Source organism: Oncorhynchus mykiss, chromosome 19, assembly GCF_013265735.2.
Source record: "Oncorhynchus mykiss isolate Arlee chromosome 19, USDA_OmykA_1.1, whole genome shotgun sequence".
In the NCBI taxonomy this organism is placed as follows: domain Eukaryota; kingdom Metazoa; phylum Chordata; class Actinopteri; order Salmoniformes; family Salmonidae; genus Oncorhynchus; species Oncorhynchus mykiss.
Window position 1 is genome coordinate 4,592,247 of NC_048583.1, and position 18,017 is coordinate 4,610,263.

The 18,017-nt window shown below is 45.0% G+C and overlaps 2 protein-coding genes across 2 annotated transcripts; one reads left to right on the forward strand and one right to left on the reverse strand.

Annotated features, from left to right (window-relative positions):
* Positions 1-655: 655 nt before the first annotated feature.
* On the reverse strand, positions 656-2,842 carry LOC118941537 (translation initiation factor IF-2-like; the record flags this gene model as incomplete). Its single annotated transcript, XM_036955466.1, has 3 exons — positions 656-733; positions 1,328-1,621; positions 2,732-2,842. Coding segments are annotated over 3 exons (483 nt in total), but the record flags the coding sequence as incomplete, so codon positions are not given.
* Positions 2,843-13,450: 10,608 nt separating this feature from the next.
* LOC110534951 (ubiquitin carboxyl-terminal hydrolase 37-like) lies at positions 13,451-18,017 on the forward strand. Its single transcript, XM_036953994.1, has 7 exons — positions 13,451-13,570; positions 15,163-15,515; positions 15,971-16,168; positions 16,448-16,579; positions 17,202-17,334; positions 17,444-17,580; positions 17,755-18,017. Exons 3-7 carry the CDS (start codon positions 16,002-16,004, stop codon positions 17,864-17,866), a joined length of 681 nt encoding a protein of 226 aa, XP_036809889.1. The 5' UTR covers positions 13,451-13,570; positions 15,163-15,515; positions 15,971-16,001; the 3' UTR covers positions 17,867-18,017.

Here is an 18,017-nt window from a genome sequence, read left to right on the forward strand (position 1 = left end):
TCAGGTTGCTGTAACTGGTCTGAAGCTGGTCTCTCTATTCAGTCAGGTTGTTGTAACTGGTCTGTAGCTGGTCTGTCTATTCGGTCAGGTTGTTGTAACTGGTCTGAAGCTGGTCTCTCTATTCAGTCAGGTTGTTGTAACTGGTCTGTAGCTGGTCTGTCTATTCGGTCAGGTTGTTGTAACTGGTCTGAAGCTGGTCTCTCTATTCAGTCAGGTTGTTGTATCTGGTCTGTAGCTGGTCTCTCGCTTTAGTCAGGTTGCTGTAACTGGTCTGTAGCTGGTCTGTCTATTCAGTCAGGTTGTTGTAACTGGTCTGAAGCTGGTCTCTCTATTCAGTCAGGTTATTGTAACTGGTCTGTAGCTGGTCTGTCTATTCGGTCAGGTTGTTGTAACTGGTCTGTAGCTGGCCTCTCTATTCAGTCAAGTTGTTGTAACTGGTCTGAAGCTGGTCTCTCTATTCAGTCAGGTTGTTGTAACTGGTCTGAAGCTAGTCTCTCTATTCAGTCAGGATGTTGTAACTGGTCTGTAGCTGGCCTCTCTCTTTAGTCAGGATGTTGTAACTGGTCTGTAGCTGCTTTCTCTCTTTAGTCAGGATGTTGTAACTGGACTGTAGCTGGCCTCTCTCTTTAGTCAGGTTGTTGTAACTGGTCTGTAGCTGGTCTCTCTCTTTAGTCAGGTTGTTGTAACTGGTCTGTAGCTGGTTTCTCTCTTTAGTCAGGATGTTGTAACTGGACTGTAGCTGGCCTCTCTCTTTAGTCAGGTTGTTGTAACGGGTCTGTAGCTGGTCTCTCTATTCAGTCAGGTTGTTGTAAATGGTCTGAAGCTGGTCTCTCACTTTAGTCAGGTTGTTGTATCTGGTCTCTAACTGGTCTCTCTATTCAGTCAAGTTGTTGTAACTGGTCTGTAGCTGGTCTCTCTATTCAGTCAGGTTGTTGTAACTGGTCTGACGCTGGTCTGTCTATTCGGTCAGATTGTTGTAACTGGTCTGAAGCTGGTCTCTCTATTCAGTCAGGTTGTTGTATCTGGTCTGTAGCTGGTCTCTCGCTTTAGTCAGGTTGCTGTAACTGGTCTGTAGCTGGTCTGTCTATTCAGTCAGGTTGTTGTAACTGGTCTGAAGCTGGTCTCTCTATTCAGTCAGGTTATTGTAACTGGTCTGTAGCTGGTCTGTCTATTCGGTCAGGTTGTTGTAACTGGTCTGTAGCTGGTCTCTCTATTCAGTCAAGTTGTTGTAACTGGTCTGAAGCTGGTCTCTCTATTCAGTCAGGTTGTTGTAACTGGTCTGAAGCTGGTCTCTCTATTCAGTCAGGATGTTGTAACTGGTCTGTAGCTGGCCTCTCTCTTTAGTCAGGATGTTGTAACTGGTCTGTAGCTGGTCTCTCTCTTTAGTCAGGTTGTTGTAACTGGTCTGTAGCTGGTTTCTCTCTTTACTCAGGATGTTGTAACTGGACTGTAGCTGGCCTCTCTCTTTAGTCAGGTTGTTGTAACTGGTCTGTAGCTGGTCTCTCTCTTTAGGCAGGTTGCTGTAACTGGTCTGTAGCTGGTTTCTCTCTTTAGTCAGGATGTTGTAACTGGACTGTAGCTGGCCTCTCTCTTTAGTCAGGTTGTTGTAACTGGTCTGTAGCTGGTCTCTCTATTCAGTCAGGTTGTTGTAAATGGTCTGAAGCTGGTCTCTCACTTTAGTCAGGTTGTTGTATCTGGTCTCTAACTGGTCTCTCTATTCAGTCAAGTTGTTGTAACTGGTCTGAAGCTGGTCTCTCTATTCAGTCAGGTTGTTGTAACTGGTCTGACGCTGGTCTCTCACTTTAGTCAGGTTGTTGTATCTGGTCTGTAACTGCTCTCTTTCTTTATTCAGGTTGTTGTATCTGATCTGCAACTGGTCTCTCTATTTATTCAGGTTGTTGTATCTGGTCTGTAACTGGTCTCTCTATTTATTCAGGTTGTTGTAACTGGTCTGAAGCTGGTCTCTCTATTCAGTCAGGTTGTTGTAACTGGTCTGAAGCTTGTCTCTCTCTTTAGTCAGGTTGCTGTAACTGGTCTGTAGCTGGTCTCTCTATTCAGTCAGGTTGTTGTAACTGGTCTGAAGCTGGTCTCTCACTTTAGTCAGGTTGTTGTATCTGGTCTCTAACTGGTCTCTCTCTTCAGTCAGGTTGTTGTAACTGGTCTGAAGCTTGTCTCTCTATTCAGTCAGGTCGCTGTAACTGGTCTGAAGCTGGTCTCTCTATTCAGTCAGGTTGTTGTAACTGGTCTGTAGCTGGTCTGTCTATTCGGTCAGGTTGTTGTAACTGGTCTGAAGCTGGTCTCTCTATTCAGTCAGGTTGTTGTAACTGGTCTGTAGCTGGTCTGTCTATTCGGTCAGGTTGTTGTAACTGGTCTGAAGCTGGTCTCTCTATTCAGTCAGGTTGTTGTATCTGGTCTCTAGCTGGTCTCTCGCTTTAGTCAGGTTGCTGTAACTGGTCTGAAGCTGGTCTCTCTATTCAGTCAGGTTATTGTAACTGGTCTGTAGCTGGTCTGTCTATTCGGTCAGGTTGTTGTAACTGGTCTGTAGCTGGTCTCTCTATTCAGTCAGGTTATTGTAACTGGTCTGTAGCTGGTCTGTCTATTCGGTCAGGTTGTTGTAACTGGTCTGTAGCTGGTCTCTCTATTCAGTCAAGTTGTTGTAACTGGTCTGAAGCTGGTCTCTCTATTCAGTCAGGTTGTTGTAACTGGTCTGAAGTTGGTCTCTCTATTCAGTCAGGATGTTGTAACTGGACTGTAGCTGGCCTCTCTCTTTAGTCAGGATGTTGTAACTGGTCTGTAGCTGGTCTCTCTCTTTAGTCAGGTTGTTGTAACTGGTCTGTAGCTGGTTTCTCTCTTTAGTCAGGATGTTGTAACTGGACTGTAGCTGGCCTCTCTCTTTAGTCAGGTTGTTGTAACTGGTCTGTAGCTGGTCTCTCTGAGTCATGATCAACAGTGACTCCATCTGTATAAAGGAAAATGTTAATCAAACATGTAACAAAAACACCATTAATGAGTAATAATAATTAAGTAGGCAACTGAAGTCTCAGTGACAACATACTAAACTCAGAGTAGACAGACAGGCCTATGATCCCAGCCAGTAGGAGAACACACAGCAGTGCAGCAACTCCAGAGGGTCTCTCCCACCACTGAACATGTACTGAATCACAAATGATTAAAGATCTTTGGTAATGTGTTTTACTGTTTCATCCAGGATTGGGACAAAGAAAGATATAGTACTACAGGGTAATCTCACCTGTTATGTGTGTGTGTGTGTGTGTGTGTGTGTGTGTGTGTGTGTGTGTGTGTGTGTGTGTGTGTGTGTGTGTGTGCGTGTGCGTGTGCGAGTGTGAGTGTGCTCAAATACAGTAACTTCTACTTCTAACCTCAACTCTTATATACGTCTGTACCTGTGTCTTCTCCCTGCACTTATTATTCTTTTGGGTCCCAACCCCTAATGTGTCTCTACCTGAATTAATGCTGTCATTGAATGGGCGGTATAGACCTCTGGATCTCTGAACTGGTTTTGACCTTTGCCTGTTTTCTGGACTCCATTCCCGCCTGCCTGACCATTCTGTCTGCCCTGACCTCGAGCCTGCCGCCATTCTGTACCTCTGGATCTCTGAACTGGTTTTGACCTTTTGCTTGTCCATGACTATTATCTTGCCTTCCCCCTTTGGATTGTTAATAAATATATTGGGCTCGAACCATCTGCCTCCTGTGTCTGCATCTGGTTCTCCTTGTGCCCCTATTGAAGAAGGTGATTGAATTTAGAACAATAGTGTAGGAATTGCTATTTCTCTGTCCTGCACGCACACCCCAAAAATACACAGAATTCTCACAGATCAGATTTGCCCCAACAAAAAATGTTGCTTAGATATTAATTTAGAATCTTCCAGTCCTCTAAATGTAATTATTGGCGGAGTGTCACGTCATTAGCGGAGAGTCAGGCGGCATTGGTCGGAGATTCATGCAGAGAGTCATGGGGTGGCAGGTATCCTAGAGGTTAGAGCGTTGGACTAGTAACCGAAAGGTTGCAAGATCAAATCCCTGAGCTGACAAGGTAAAATTCTGTTGATCTGCCCCTGAACAAGGCAGTTAACCCACTGTTCCTAGGCTGTCATTGAAAATAAGAATTTGTTCTTAACTGACTTGCCAAGTTCAATATAATAAAAATGGCGAGGAATGAGATTGAGTCACAATCCATGCCAGGCACACCTGTGAGGAACTCCATCTCCTGTACTTGATGAAAATACCTGTCTATTTGTGGAAGAATCACCCTGATTAACTCTTTAGTCATATCACAGTTTACCTACTTGTTTATGGTATTGCCTACACCTAGCGACCTGTAAATTATAAGAGAAAAAATATTCCATTTGATTTGGAATGGGAAGCCAGACAAAATTAAAAGGGCCTATTGTCTAACCCCATGTTCATGAATGGCCTTTTCCCCTTTAATCAAATTAAAACCGCACATTTTCAGTTATTTGAAAACAAAATCATCTCCAAAATATCAATATTTTTTAAACATGAACATGAAAATGAGATTGTGAACTCACCTTTGAGAATGAGAATGATAAATTACAGCAATTAATACATTCATTCAATACATTGGAATACAAAAGAAGCCATCCACCCATGATGAAATATTAGCAGGAGAATAGACTCTTCATAGCCCGGCTAATGTAGGCTGAAAATTCCCCCAACTTGCACGACTTTACAATTGATCCCTAGTTTTGGTCTCAAGTAAGCATGGTGTGTGAAGAGCGTTTAAATAAAATAAGCATTGTTTGTGAAAAAAACCCACCAGGAATATATAGACCGAGACCTCTGAACACTTAAAAAACGAGAGTCAGGGTTAGTACTTTGTATAAATAATTGGTTATCCTGACCTGGATGACATGACAAAAATCCTAAAGTCTACCAGTATTTTTGAAATGTCTCCAGTAGATTGTCTGTTCCCCCTGAAAGCCCCAATCTGCTCACTTAAATGAATAGAGATCCTGGTCATGGTGTTACAGTATGTTCTAACAGCATGATCAAAGTGAGGACAGTCGGCGATCTGCTGTATACTTACAGTGCCTTGCGAAAGTATTCGGCCCCCTTGAACTTTGCGACCTTTTGCCACATTTCAGGCTTCAAACAAAGATATAAAACTATTTTTTTGTGAAGAATCAACAACAAGTGGGACACAATCATGAAGTGGAACGACATTTATTGGATATTTCAAACCTTTTTAACAAATCAAAAACGGAAAAATTGGGCGTGCAAAATTATTCAGCCCCTTTACTTTCAGTGCAGCAAACTCACTCCAGAAGTTCAGTGAGGATCTCTGAATGATCCAATGTTGACCTAAATGACTAATGATGATAAATACAATCCACCTGTGTGTAATCAAGTCTCCGTATAAATGCACCTGCACTGTGATAGTCTCAGAGGTCCGTTAAAAGCGCAGAGAGCATCATGAAGAACAAGGAACACACCAGGCAGGTCCGAGATACTGTTGTGAAGAAGTTTAAAGCCGGATTTGGATACAAAAAGATTTCCCAAGCTTTAAACATCCCAAGGAGCACTGTGCAAGCGATAATATTGAAATGGAAGGAGTATCAGACCACTGCAAATCTACCAAGACCTGGCCGTCCCTCTAAACTTTCAGCTCATACAAGGAGAAGACTGATCAGAGATGCAGCCAAGAGGCCCATGATCACTCTGGATGAACTGCAGAGATCTACAGCTGAGGTGGGAGACTCTGTCCATAGGACAACAATCAGTCGTATATTGCACAAATCTGGCCTTTATGGAAGAGTGGCAAGAAGAAAGCCATTTCTTAAAGATATCCATAAAAAGTGTCGTTTAAAGTTTGCCACAAGCCACCTGGTAGACACACCAAACATGTGGAAGAAGGTGCTCTGGTCAGATGAAACCAAAATTGAACTTTTTGGCAACAATGCAAAACGTTATGTTTGGCGTAAAAGCAACACAGCTGAACACACCATCCTCACTGTCAAACATGGTGGTGGCAGCATCATGGTTTGGGCCTGCTTTTCTTCAGCAGGGACAGGGAAGATGGTTAAAATTGATGGGAAGATGGATGGAGCCAAATACAGGACCATTCTGGAAGAAAACCTGATGGAGTCTGCAAAAGACCTGAGACTGGGAAGGAGATTTGTCTTCCAACAAGACAATGATCCAAAACATAAAGCAAAATCTACAATGGAATGGTTCAAAAATAAACATATCCAGGTGTTAGAATGGCCAAGTCAAAGTCCAGACCTGAATCCAATCGAGAATCTGTGGAAAGAACTGAAAACTGCTGTTCACAAATGCTCTCCATCCAACCTCACTGAGCTCGAGCTGTTTTGCAAGGAGGAATGGGAAAAAATGTCAGTCTTTCGATGTGCAAAACTGATAGTGACATACCCCAAGCGACTTACAGCTGTAATCGCAGCAAAAGGTGGCGCTACAAAGTATTAACTTAAGGGGCTGAATCATTTTGCACGCCCAATTTTTCAGTTTTTGATTTGTTAAAAAAGTTTGAAATATCCAATAAATGTCGTTCCACTTCATGATTGTGTCCCACTTGTTGTTGATTCTTCACAAAAAAATACAGTTTTATATCTATATGTTTGAAGCCTGAAATGTGGCAAAAGGTCGCAAAGTTCAAGGGGGCCGAATACTTTCGCAAGGCACTGTATGGCCTATAGTAACCTGAAAGTCACACCTTTCCAGTACTCTTCTACCTGCCCCAAACTCCACCCATTCTATGGTGCTATATGTTCCAGGGGTAGGACTGTACCCACAAGAGGACTTGAGAAAATGAGCCAGAGCTGAGAGGATCACCAAAACTAAAGTTTTTTTGGTTTCAATGCATTTACTTATTTTTTTTTTATATAGTCTGTCCATGTGTAGGCATACTGTGTAATACAATCAATACTTGTGTACTAAAAACATGAATGTGTTTTTGCAGAGCAAACAACCATGCCGACAACCATCCATGGAGATCGGTGGACAAAGGGCTGGACAACGGGCCACACCGATAAAACACATGGTTCCCATGAAAGCGGTTAGTTTTGCTACATTCTTAAAACACGTTTCATTATGCAGAATTCGTGTGTTGGAGTCACTTTTCATTCTTAATTGATCTACCATTTCTATTATAGGACACCACAATCAATGGGGGCGCAGAGCAGTACCATTCTGCTCATCTGATGAAGGTGCACGTGAATCAGTATCACTCATTATTTGCAGAAACAGATACTTGTATATTTTATTTAACTAGGCAAGTCATTTAAGAACAAATTCTTATTTGCAATGATGTCCTAGGAACAGTGGGTTAACTGCCTTGTTCAGGGACAGAACAACAGATTTTTACTATGTACTGTGGGCCATGTTTACTATGTACTGTGGGCTATGTTTACTATGTACTGTGGGCTATGTTTACTATGTACTGTGGGCTATGTTTACTATGTACTGTGGGCTATGTTTACTATGTACTGTGGGCTATGTTTACTATGTACTGTGGGCTATGTTTACTATGTACTGTGGGCTATGTTTACTATGTACTGTGGGCCATGTTTACTATGTACTGTGGGCTATGTTTACTATGTACTGTGGGCTATGTTTAATTGTCAGACTGCATAGTAGCTTATTAAACGTGTGCATTTTGAAATAGTAAAAAATAAAAGAATAATCAATAACATGTTTCTACCACGGTGTGTTTCTGGTTGATGGCCAATATTAAGTACAGTCAAATGCATTTGTGAATTAAATCACTTTATTGTTTAATTAATTAAGGCTCCTTTCTCTTTTATGTGCTGGAGTTATTTTAAGAATAAAGTAGGCTAATGAAGGCAACAAATTGTTGCTTACTGAAACTCCCAATGTCATCCAATTGTTACAATAGGATTTGAAGCAAAAGCCTACCTGCGTATGGTCAACTATTTCATTACCGTTTTGTGCTGCTCTGAGAAAAGCAAGACAACTTAATAAACATATACATTTTTAAAAAGTCATTCAAAAATATATTTATATTGTACCACTGTAGATGTTGCAGGCAGTCAGAGATGAGTCCTATTGTAAAGTGTAGCCTAAAGGCCTAAATGGGCAAACTTCCATGTATTCAATGCTTAAGTACTATAAAACCAGATTTGCCCAACCCCTACAAATAAATGAATGTATTATTATCCCTGCATTATCATTGTATAAAAGCCCATTAGATATGAATTTAGAATCCTCTAAATGTAATTAGATCTACTATTGTAATTTGTTGATCTGAATTGATCTGCAAGTATTTTCATTTTGAAACTCTTTGTTTCCTTTCATGTGTCCAACCAATTATTATTGGGTTATTCACCATGGCTGTCATGTATTGTCATGTTGTGTCCTGTTCCTGTTCTTTCTCTTCACCCTGTCTCCCTCTGCTGGTCGTATTAGGTTACCTTTTCTTCCCCTCTTTCCCCCAGCTGTTCCTTGTCTTCTCTAACTACCTCGTTCACCCCTTTTCCCACCTGTTCCCTTTTTCCCTCTGATTAGGTCTCTATATCTCTCTCTGTTTCTGCTTCTGTCTTTGTCGGATTCTCGTTTGTGTTACTCATGCCTGAACCAGACTATCGTCGTGTTTGCTGCAACCTTGTCCTGTCCTGTCGGAATCTGCCTGTTCATCTAACCTTGTCCTGTCCTGTCGGAATCTGCCTGTCCATCTGAGCCTACGTGTGTTTCGTCATTAAAGAAACTCTGTTTTGTTAATTCGCTTTTGGGTCCTCATTCACGCACCTGACAGAAGAATCCGACCAAGAATGGACCCAGCGACTTCGGATCCTCTCCACTCAGCCGTCGAGATCCAGGGAGCGATGCTAGGCAGACACGAGCAGGAATTGTCTGCTGCTCGACATGCCGTTGAGACCCTGGCCGCCCAAGTCTCCAACCTCACAGAACAGGTTCACCATCTCCGCCTCGATCCACCGGCCACTTCCAGGGCTTTCGAATCTCCGGAGCCCAGAATCAATAACCCGCCGTGTTACTCTGGGGAGCCCACTGAATGCCGCTCGTTCCTCACCCAGTGTGATATTGTGTTTTCTCTCCAGCCCAACACTTACTCCAGGAGCACTGCTCGTATCGCCTACGTCATATCTCTCCTTACTGGACGGGCTCGTGAGTGGGGCACGGCAATCTGGGAGGCAAGGGCTGAGTGTACTAACCAGTATCAGGACTTTAAGGAGGAGATGATACGGGTTTTTGATCGATCTGTTTTTGGGGAGGAGGCTTCCAGGGTCCTGTCTTCCCTATGTCAAGGTAATCGATCCATAACAGACTACTCTATTGAGTTTCGCACTCTTGCTGCCTCCAGTGACTGGAACGAGCCGGCTTTGCTCGCTCGTTTTCTGGAGGGTCTCCGCGCGGAGGTAAAGGATGAGATTCTCTCCCGGGAGGTTCCTTCCAGCGTGGATTCCTTGATTGAACTCGCTATTCGCATAGAGCGACGGGTTGATCTTCGTCACCGAGCTCGTGGAAAGGAGCTCGCGTTCTCCGTTGCCCCCCTCTCCGCATCACTACCATCTTCCTCTGCCGGCTCGGGTGCTGAGCCTATGCAGCTGGGAGGTATCCGCATCTCGACTAAAGAGAGAGAACGGAGAATCACCAACCACCTCTGTCTCTATTGCGGTTCCGCTGGTCATTTTGTCACTTCATGTCCAGTAAAAGCCAGAGCTCATCAGTAAGCGGAGGGCTACTGGTGAGCGCTACTACTCCTGTCTCTCCTTCAAGATCCTGCACTACCTTGTCGGTCCATCTACGCTGGACCGGTTCGTCAGCTTCCTGCAGTGCCTTGATAGACTCTGGGGCGGAGGGCTGTTTTATGGACGAGACCTGGGCTCGGGAACATGACATTCCTCTCAGACAGTTAAGGGAGCCCACGGCCTTGTTCGCCTTGGATGGTAGTCCTCTCCCCAGGATTCAGCGTGAGACGCTACCTTTAACCCTCACTGTCTCTGGTAATCATAGCGAAACCATTTCTTTTTTAATTTTTCATTCACCTTTTACACCTGTTGTTTTGGGCCATCCCTGGCTAGTTTGTCATAATCCTTCTATTAATTGGTCTAGTAATTCTATCCTCTCCTGGAACGTCTCTTGTCATGTGAAATGTTTAATGTCTGCTGTCCCTCCTGTTTCCTCTGTCTCTTCTTCACAGGAGGAGCCTGGTGATTTGACAGGGGTGCCGGAGGAATATCACGATCTGCGCACGGTGTTCAGTCGGTCCAGGGCCACCTCTCTTCCTCCACACCGGTCGTATGATTGTAGTATTGATCTCCTTCCGGGAACCACTCCCCCCCGGGGTAGACTATACTCTCTGTCGGCTCCCGAACGTAAGGCTCTCGAAGATTATTTGTCTGTAGCTCTTGCCGCCGGTACCATAGTCCCCTCCTCCTCTCCCGCCGGAGCGGGGGTTTTTTTTGTTAAGAAGAAGGACGGGTCCCTGCGCCCCTGCATAGATTATCGAGGGCTGAATGACATAACAGTGAAGAATCGTTATCCGCTTCCTCTTATGTCTTCAGCCTTCGAGATCCTGCAGGGAGCCAGGTTTTTCACTAAGTTGGACCTTCGTAACGCTTACCATCTCGTGCTCATCAGGGAGGGGGACGAGTGGAAGACGGCGTTTAACACTCCGTTAGGGCACTTTGAATACCGGGTTCTTCCTTTCGGCCTCGCTAACGCTCCAGCTGTCTTTCAGGCATTAGTCAATGATGTCCTGAGAGACATGCTGAACATCTTTGTTTTCGTTTACCTTGACGATATCCTGATTTTTTTCACCGTCACTCCAAATTCATGTTCAGCACGTTCGACGTGTCCTCCAGCGCCTTTTAGAGAATTGTCTTTTTGTGAAGGCTGAGAAGTGCACTTTTCATGCCTCCTCCGTCACATTTCTCGGTTCTGTTATTTCCGCTGAAGGCATTAAGATGGATCCCGCTAAGGTCCAAGCTGTCATTGATTGGCCCGTCCCTAAGTCACGCGTCGAGCTGCAGCGCTTTCTCGGCTTCGCGAACTTCTATCGTCGTTTCATCCGTAATTTCGGTCAGGTGGCAGCTCCTCTCACAGCCCTTACTTCTGTCAAGACGTGCTTTAAGTGGTCCGTTTCCGCCCAGGGAGCTTTTGATCTCCTCAAGAATCGTTTTACATCCGCACCTATCCTTGTTACACCTGACATCTCTAGACAGTTCGTTGTCGAGGTTGACGCGTCAGAGGTGGGCGTGGGAGCCATTCTTTCTCAGCGCTCCCTCTCTGACGACAAGGTCCACCCTTGCGCGTATTTTTCTCATCGCCTGTCGCCGTCGGAACGTAACTATGATGTGGGAAACCGCGAACTGCTCGCCATCCGCTTAGCCCTAGGCGAATGGCGACAGTGGTTGGAGGGGGCGACCGTTCCTTTTGTCGTTTGGACTGACCATAGGAACCTTGAGTACATCCGTTCTGCCAAACGACTTAATGCGCGTCAGGCGCGCTGGGCGCTGTTTTTCGCTCGTTTCGAGTTCGTGATTTCTTATCGTCCGGGCTCTAAGAACACCAAGCCTGATGCTTTATCTCGTCTCTTCAGTTCTTCAGTAGCCTCCACTGACCCCGAGGGGATTCTCCCTGAGGGGCGTGTTGTCGGGTTGACTGTCTGGGGAATTGAGAGGCAGGTAAAGCAAGCACTCACTCACACTCCGTCGCCACGCGCTTGTCCTAGGAACATTCTTTTCGTTCCCGTTCCTACTCGTCTGGCCGTTCTTCAGTGGGCTCACTCTGCCAAGTTAGCCGGCCACCCTGGCGTTCGGGGTACGCTTGCTTCCATTCGCCAGCGTTTTTGGTGGCCCACCCGGGAGCATGACACGCGTCGTTTCGTGGCTGCTTGTTCGGTCTGCGCGCAGACTAAGTCCGGTGACTCCCCTCCTGCCGGCCGTCTCAGGCCGCTTCCCATTCCCTCTCGACCGTGGTCTCACATCGCCTTAGATTTTGTCACCGGACTGCCTTCGTCAGCGGGGAAGACTGTTATTCTTACGGTTGTCGATAGGTTCTCTAAGGCGGCTCATTTTATTCCCCTTGCTAAGCTTCCTTCTGCTAAAGAGACGGCACAAATCATCATCGAGAATGTTTTCAGAATTCATGGCCTTCCGTCAGACGTCGTTTCGGACAGAGGTCCGCAATTCACGTCTCAATTTTGGAGGGAGTTTTGCCGTTTGATTGGGGCTTCCGTCAGTCTCTCTTCCGGCTTTCACCCCCAGTCTAACGGTCAAGCAGAACGGGCCAATCAGACTATTGGTCGCATCTTACGCAGTCTTTCTTTTCGCAACCCTGCGTCTTGGTCAGAACAGCTCCCCTGGGCAGAATACGCCCACAACTCGCTTCCTTCGTCTGCGACCGGGCTATCTCCTTTTCAGAGTAGCCTCGGGTACCAGCCTCCGCTGTTCTCATCTCAGTTCGCCGAGTCCAGCGTCCCCTCCGCTCAGGCTTTTGTCCAACGTTGCGAGCGCACCTGGAAGAGGGTCAGGTCTGCACTTTGCCGTTATAGGGTGCAGACTGTGAGAGCTGCTAATAAGCGTAGAACTAAGAGTCCTAGATATTGTCGCGGTCAGAGAGTTTGGCTCTCCACTCAGAACCTTCCCCTTAAGACAGCTTCTCGCAAGTTGACCCCGCGGTTCATTGGTCCGTTCCGTATTTCTCAGATCATTAATCCTGTCGCAGTGCGACTTCTTCCGCGATATCTTCGTCGCGTCCACCCGGTCTTCCATGTCTCCTGTGTTAAGCCCGTTCTTCGCGCCCCCGCTCGTCTCCCCCCCCCCCCCCCATCCTTGTCGAGGGCGCACCTATCTACAGGGTCCGTAAGATTTTGGACATGCGTCCTCGGGGCCGTGGTCACCAGTACCTAGTGGATTGGGAGGGGTACGGTCCTGAGGAGAGGAGTTGGGTTCCCTCTCGGGACGTGCTGGACCGTTCGCTGATCGATGATTTCCTCCGTTGCCGCCAGGTTTCCTCCTCGAGTGCGCCAGGAGGCGCTCGGTGAGTGGGGGGGTACTGTCATGTATTGTCATGTTGTGTCCTGTTCCTGTTCTTTCTCTTCACCCTGTCTCCCTCTGCTGGTCGTATTAGGTTACCTTTTCTTCCCCTCTTTCCCCCAGCTGTTCCTTGTCTTCTCTAACTACCTCGTTCACCCCTTTTCCCACCTGTTCCCTTTTTCCCTCTGATTAGGTCTCTATATCTCTCTCTGTTTCTGCTTCTGTCTTTGTCGGATTCTCGTTTGTGTTACTCATGCCTGAACCAGACTATCGTCGTGTTTGCTGCAACCTTGTCCTGTCCTGTCGGAATCTGCCTGTTCATCTAACCTTGTCCTGTCCTGTCGGAATCTGCCTGTCCATCTGAGCCTACGTGTGTTTCGTCATTAAAGAAACTCTGTTTTGTTAATTCGCTTTTGGGTCCTCATTCACGCACCTGACAATGGCAACCAGTGAAATGTATTTCTGAGTTAGGTTGGCTTGTTTTCACAATTCACAACAAAATGCCTCCAGCTGTCCATCACCACTGTAAATATAAAGAGTGGTTATAGAGGGTGAGCGTGTATGTGTGTGTTTGTGCGAGAGAGAGTCGAAAACACACACAGCAACGTGTGTAAATGAGTTCCAAGAGCAGATCTGTTATCCAACGATTAGTTTCATATTAAAAACGGTCAAATGTTTCTCAAAGATGCTCTCTGGTGGTCAAACTAGCTCTAACGAGCGTTAATGGCAACAATGTCTGACACTTAAATAATAAATAATGTGACATAGAATTCTGCGGCAGCCCGCAAGTTGTGCTGCAGTATGATGCAACTTTTTGAGGAAGAACCACTATAGGAGTTGTCAAGACAGCACTAAACATACCTGGGACTCTAGCTAGTAGGAGTTGACAAGACAGCACTAAACAGACTTGGGACTCTAGCTAGTAGGAGTTGGCAAGACAGCACTAAACAGACCTGGGACTCTAGCTAGTAGGAGTTGACAAGACAGCACTAAACAGACCTGGGACTCTAGCTAGTAGGAGTTTGCAAGACAGCACTAAACAGACCTGGGACTCTAGCTAGGGTTGGGTTAAGTTTAGGTAAGAAGAATTGTTTAGGGGTTGGAGTGAGGTTAGAAAACAAAATTCATGCCAGCAACCTTGTGTTATGCCTTCCATTCAACACCAATTTATCACCTAGCAAGTGTATTTAACACGCACTGGGCACTGTAAGCTCTGCCCACTGACCATTGAGTTTTAATTGAACCAATCACATTCATTATGTCCTTGAGACAGAGCTGCCCTCAGGGCAAGATTGAATACGGAAAACTGTCCCTAACCAATCTGGATTGTTGTTTGAGGTTTAGGCTAAATCTCTACCACCTGTTCACATTCTTTTAACCAACACTTTGTCCATCTGCTGGTGAATAAGAGAAAAAGCATTTAGCATTTAAATAAACCGATAACCAAACCAAAAACAACATGGAAGCTATCAAAAACCTATGAAGATGAAGATGAAGGCACTTAAAATGCCTTTATTGTGGTCCTACGTTTAATGAAACAACATACAAAAAATGAATGTAAAAAGAAACAAGAATACAATGGAGCATATTATCTACAATATTGTATGTATACTGCATAACTTTGCTCTTCAATAAAACATATTTGTTCATTGAACAATATATTTTAAAATGTTATAGATTGGGTTGCCAGGTGGTGGTGTCATACATGACCGATGACATCACAATGGTCTTAAAGCCAATTTGAACAATGGGTTAATGTGGAAATGTATCAGTCTTCATTGGTTATCGACATGGCTTGTTTCTGCTGGTGCAAAAAGGTATGAAATCAGGTCATTTAATCAATGAACAACTACTATAATTCTGGAGTAGTATGTTTCTCTTAAACCTAGTGGGAAGAATAAAAGTAAAATTACATTCTGATTGACGAATACGTAAAAAGTGTACATGAAATGTACATGAAGTTCTGCTATTGCAAATGTCACTCAATGTAACCTGTCTATACTGTGTTATTTGAGGTTTAGGATAGATCCCTATGATTCTCCATTTAGGCCAACATCTTCCTACTCTTATGACCCCCCTCTTCCATTGGCTGGGGATCTGGGGCGGGGAAGTATTTAGCACTATCACATTTTCTTGTCAACAGAAAAAACGTCAGAAAGCAAATTCAGTTGATGTGGAGCAGAAGACAAGAAAGAAGAAGGAGAAGGGCACTTCATCCCCCTCTCCAATTCCATCTGACCGTTCTGAACGGAATGGCTCCGCTACCTCTGACCCCTCACCCTCTGATCAACTCTCCTCCCTCCATCCACCTCCCTCTCCTGTTAAATGTTCCTCTCGGCCTTGCTCTCCTGCTAAACAACCCTCTGTACCCCGGTCACCTGCCAAAAACCCTTCCCCAGTGAAATCCTCTCCAGTGGTGTCCCACCCTAGTTCTCCCTCTCCTACCAACCCTCTGGACCGTCATGGAGACACCAGTCAGGAGGGCACAACAGTCAGGTAATCCAAACATAAAGTACAGTGCCATCCTAGAGTCTCTTTGGTGAGTTGGGTTTAGTGCTACCAGACCAGGGTCAGTGTTAATCAACAGTATGAGTGCTAATCTAGGATCAGGTCCTCTCTGTCCATAATAATCTGATTCATTGATCTATGATCTAAAATGAAAAACTGGTCCTAGATCAGACTCCTACTCTGAGACACTTGGTAAACACAGTCCCAGAAAGTTATTTTCCTGAAACTGTAGTTTTAGCCTCTTCTGTCTACATCTAGTGGATGAAGAGAGTACTAACCTATTGGCCTGGTCTACTTGGTACACTGCATTTATATGGACAGCAGTACATGCATAACTACTCAGACTGTGTTTATAGTACAGTACTGTATTTAATAGAGAGACTGTGTAGAGTGATAATATCTATGTGTTGGAGGCGTTAGACCAGTTTCTCTCCTTCCTCCAGACCTCTGTCTCTTCAGGAACACTCTAGTCCAATGCCCCAGAGACCAGGCTCAGCCACCAGAAGCATGACTCTTCCCAGGGCCAGCTCAGCCACCAGAAGCATGACTCTTCCCAGGACCAGCTCAGCCACCAGAGGGTCAGAAGAGACCCAGGGGGCCAGAGGAGAACGGGGGGAACTGGTCAACATGGAACTTCTTGGGTAAACCACAACACACTGCAAATGCATTGAATATAAGTTCTTTATTGTTTAGAGATCAGTGTCTGATATACTATGGGGATAAGGCTTACTATCTAGCATGTCCTTTTTATTAGATATTTATAAACCCATGAATTATGTCAATCTCGGTCTAAAGGACATCCACTTCTTTGTGTTAAATATAATGTATCCCTTATCCCCTGCCATTATCATCACTTTATAGAGATGTGAAGGTTATGATTAATCTCTATGTGTGTACTGATGACTGCTTCTTCTTCACAGGTTGCCTAACATTGGCAACACTTGCTTCCTTAACGCCACCCTGCAGTGCCTCCTGGTCCTGCCTTCCTTCTCAAAGGAAATCCTGCACCAGGAACAACTCTGGAGCTCCTCCCCCTTCTCCAACCTGCTCAGGTAAGGGAAGGCTCAAAAGCAGACACTCACCCCACACACCCATTAATTGTGGTCATAAATGAAAGAAGGGACACTCTTTTCACGCCACTTCTACAGAAAGGGATTGTCGTAGCAGGTTAGGAGAACACTTTCACTAATCCTAACCCTTTTCCTAACCTTAACCACTTCATATTTTGCTGTGTATTGTATTTATGGTTTATTTTCCAGTTTCTTTTTGTTTTTGCAATCTTCATAACCAAGAGGAACAACAATGACACACTGATTATGATGTAGGCATTTTGTAGGCCAATTTGGAAAGTGTAGAATGACTACATTACCCATAATGCTCATTGACTGAACATTCCACCTTACCGTGGGAAATTTGGTCGTTTTTTAAAATGCTCTGGAATTGAGAGCAGTATCCAAACCAAATATCTTAGGAGAATAAACAATACATTTTTGTTGTTTGGCTTCATTGTCCGTCCTCAAAGGTGAAATTGCATCAAATCGAATGAAACATTTCTAATGATGGGGTGCCACTAGATAAAACATATTTGTATATACTCATCTGCCTCTTCAGGCGTAAGCCAGTAGGTTGACACCATTCAGTCGGCTGCTAACTTACTCTCTGTCTCCACTACAGGTGTCTGTCTGATGTGCACCGTTCAGGTCTACCTGACAGTGTGGCAAACCAGGCCTCAAAAGCAGACCTCATGGGGAAGGTCAAGTACTCCTTGTCGGGATACGATTTGAAGTATCTGGGGGACACGCAACAGGTAACTGAGGCACTACTCTCTTGTGTACGAGTGCTCTTCTTGCAAGGGTTCATTTTCTCTTTTTAATTTGCTTTTATCTTGGTGTGTTTCTTTCTCTTCCTCATCATAGGACGCACACGAGTTACTTGTCAATATGCTGTGCCAGCTGAAGGAGGAGGGCATGATTCTGAAGACACTCGGGATGAACTATACCTGCCCTGTTTCCCAGCTGGAGTTCCAGCTTGTGTCGGTGCGCACATGTACCAGGTAAGAGATCCCATTGGTTGTAATGTATCTACTGAGAACAGGATCTTTCTATATATATATATATATACAGTATATATTAATATTACAAAACACATGGCATAACAGAAACATTGTAGAGACCTGAAACAGAAACAGACTTGATGCATTTTTCTTCTCTTTGTCCTGCTTCTGAAGCTGTGGGCGCGAGTCGTCTACCAGAGAGGACTACAACCACCTCTCATTGGACATCAGCCCTGAGCGCACCTTGCTGAACAGCCTAGCACTCACTTTCAAAGTCAGCACTTAGGGCTCAGCCCTGCATGTAGAGACTAACACCCAGGGCAAGCTGCCCACTGCCTCAGAATACGCTATCTTATTATTGTAGTGGTATCATTCATTATGTAATGCTTTTGTTTCTAACCAGAGTGAACAGGTTGAATTCACATGTGAGGGCTGTA

What these genes read in the sequence shown, in the direction of transcription:
- LOC110534951 (XM_036953994.1), top strand. Translation starts at nt 16,002, where the DNA reads ATGCCCCAGAGACCAGGCTCAGCCACCAGAAGCATGACTCTTCCCAGG. An exon ending in CCCTTCTCCAACCTGCTCAG is followed by an intron (nt 16,580 to 17,201) that starts GTAAGGGAAGGC and finishes TCTCCACTACAG; the next exon opens with GTGTCTGTCTGATGTGCACC. An exon ending in TCGGTGCGCACATGTACCAG is followed by an intron (nt 17,581 to 17,754) that starts GTAAGAGATCCC and finishes CTGCTTCTGAAG; the next exon opens with CTGTGGGCGCGAGTCGTCTA.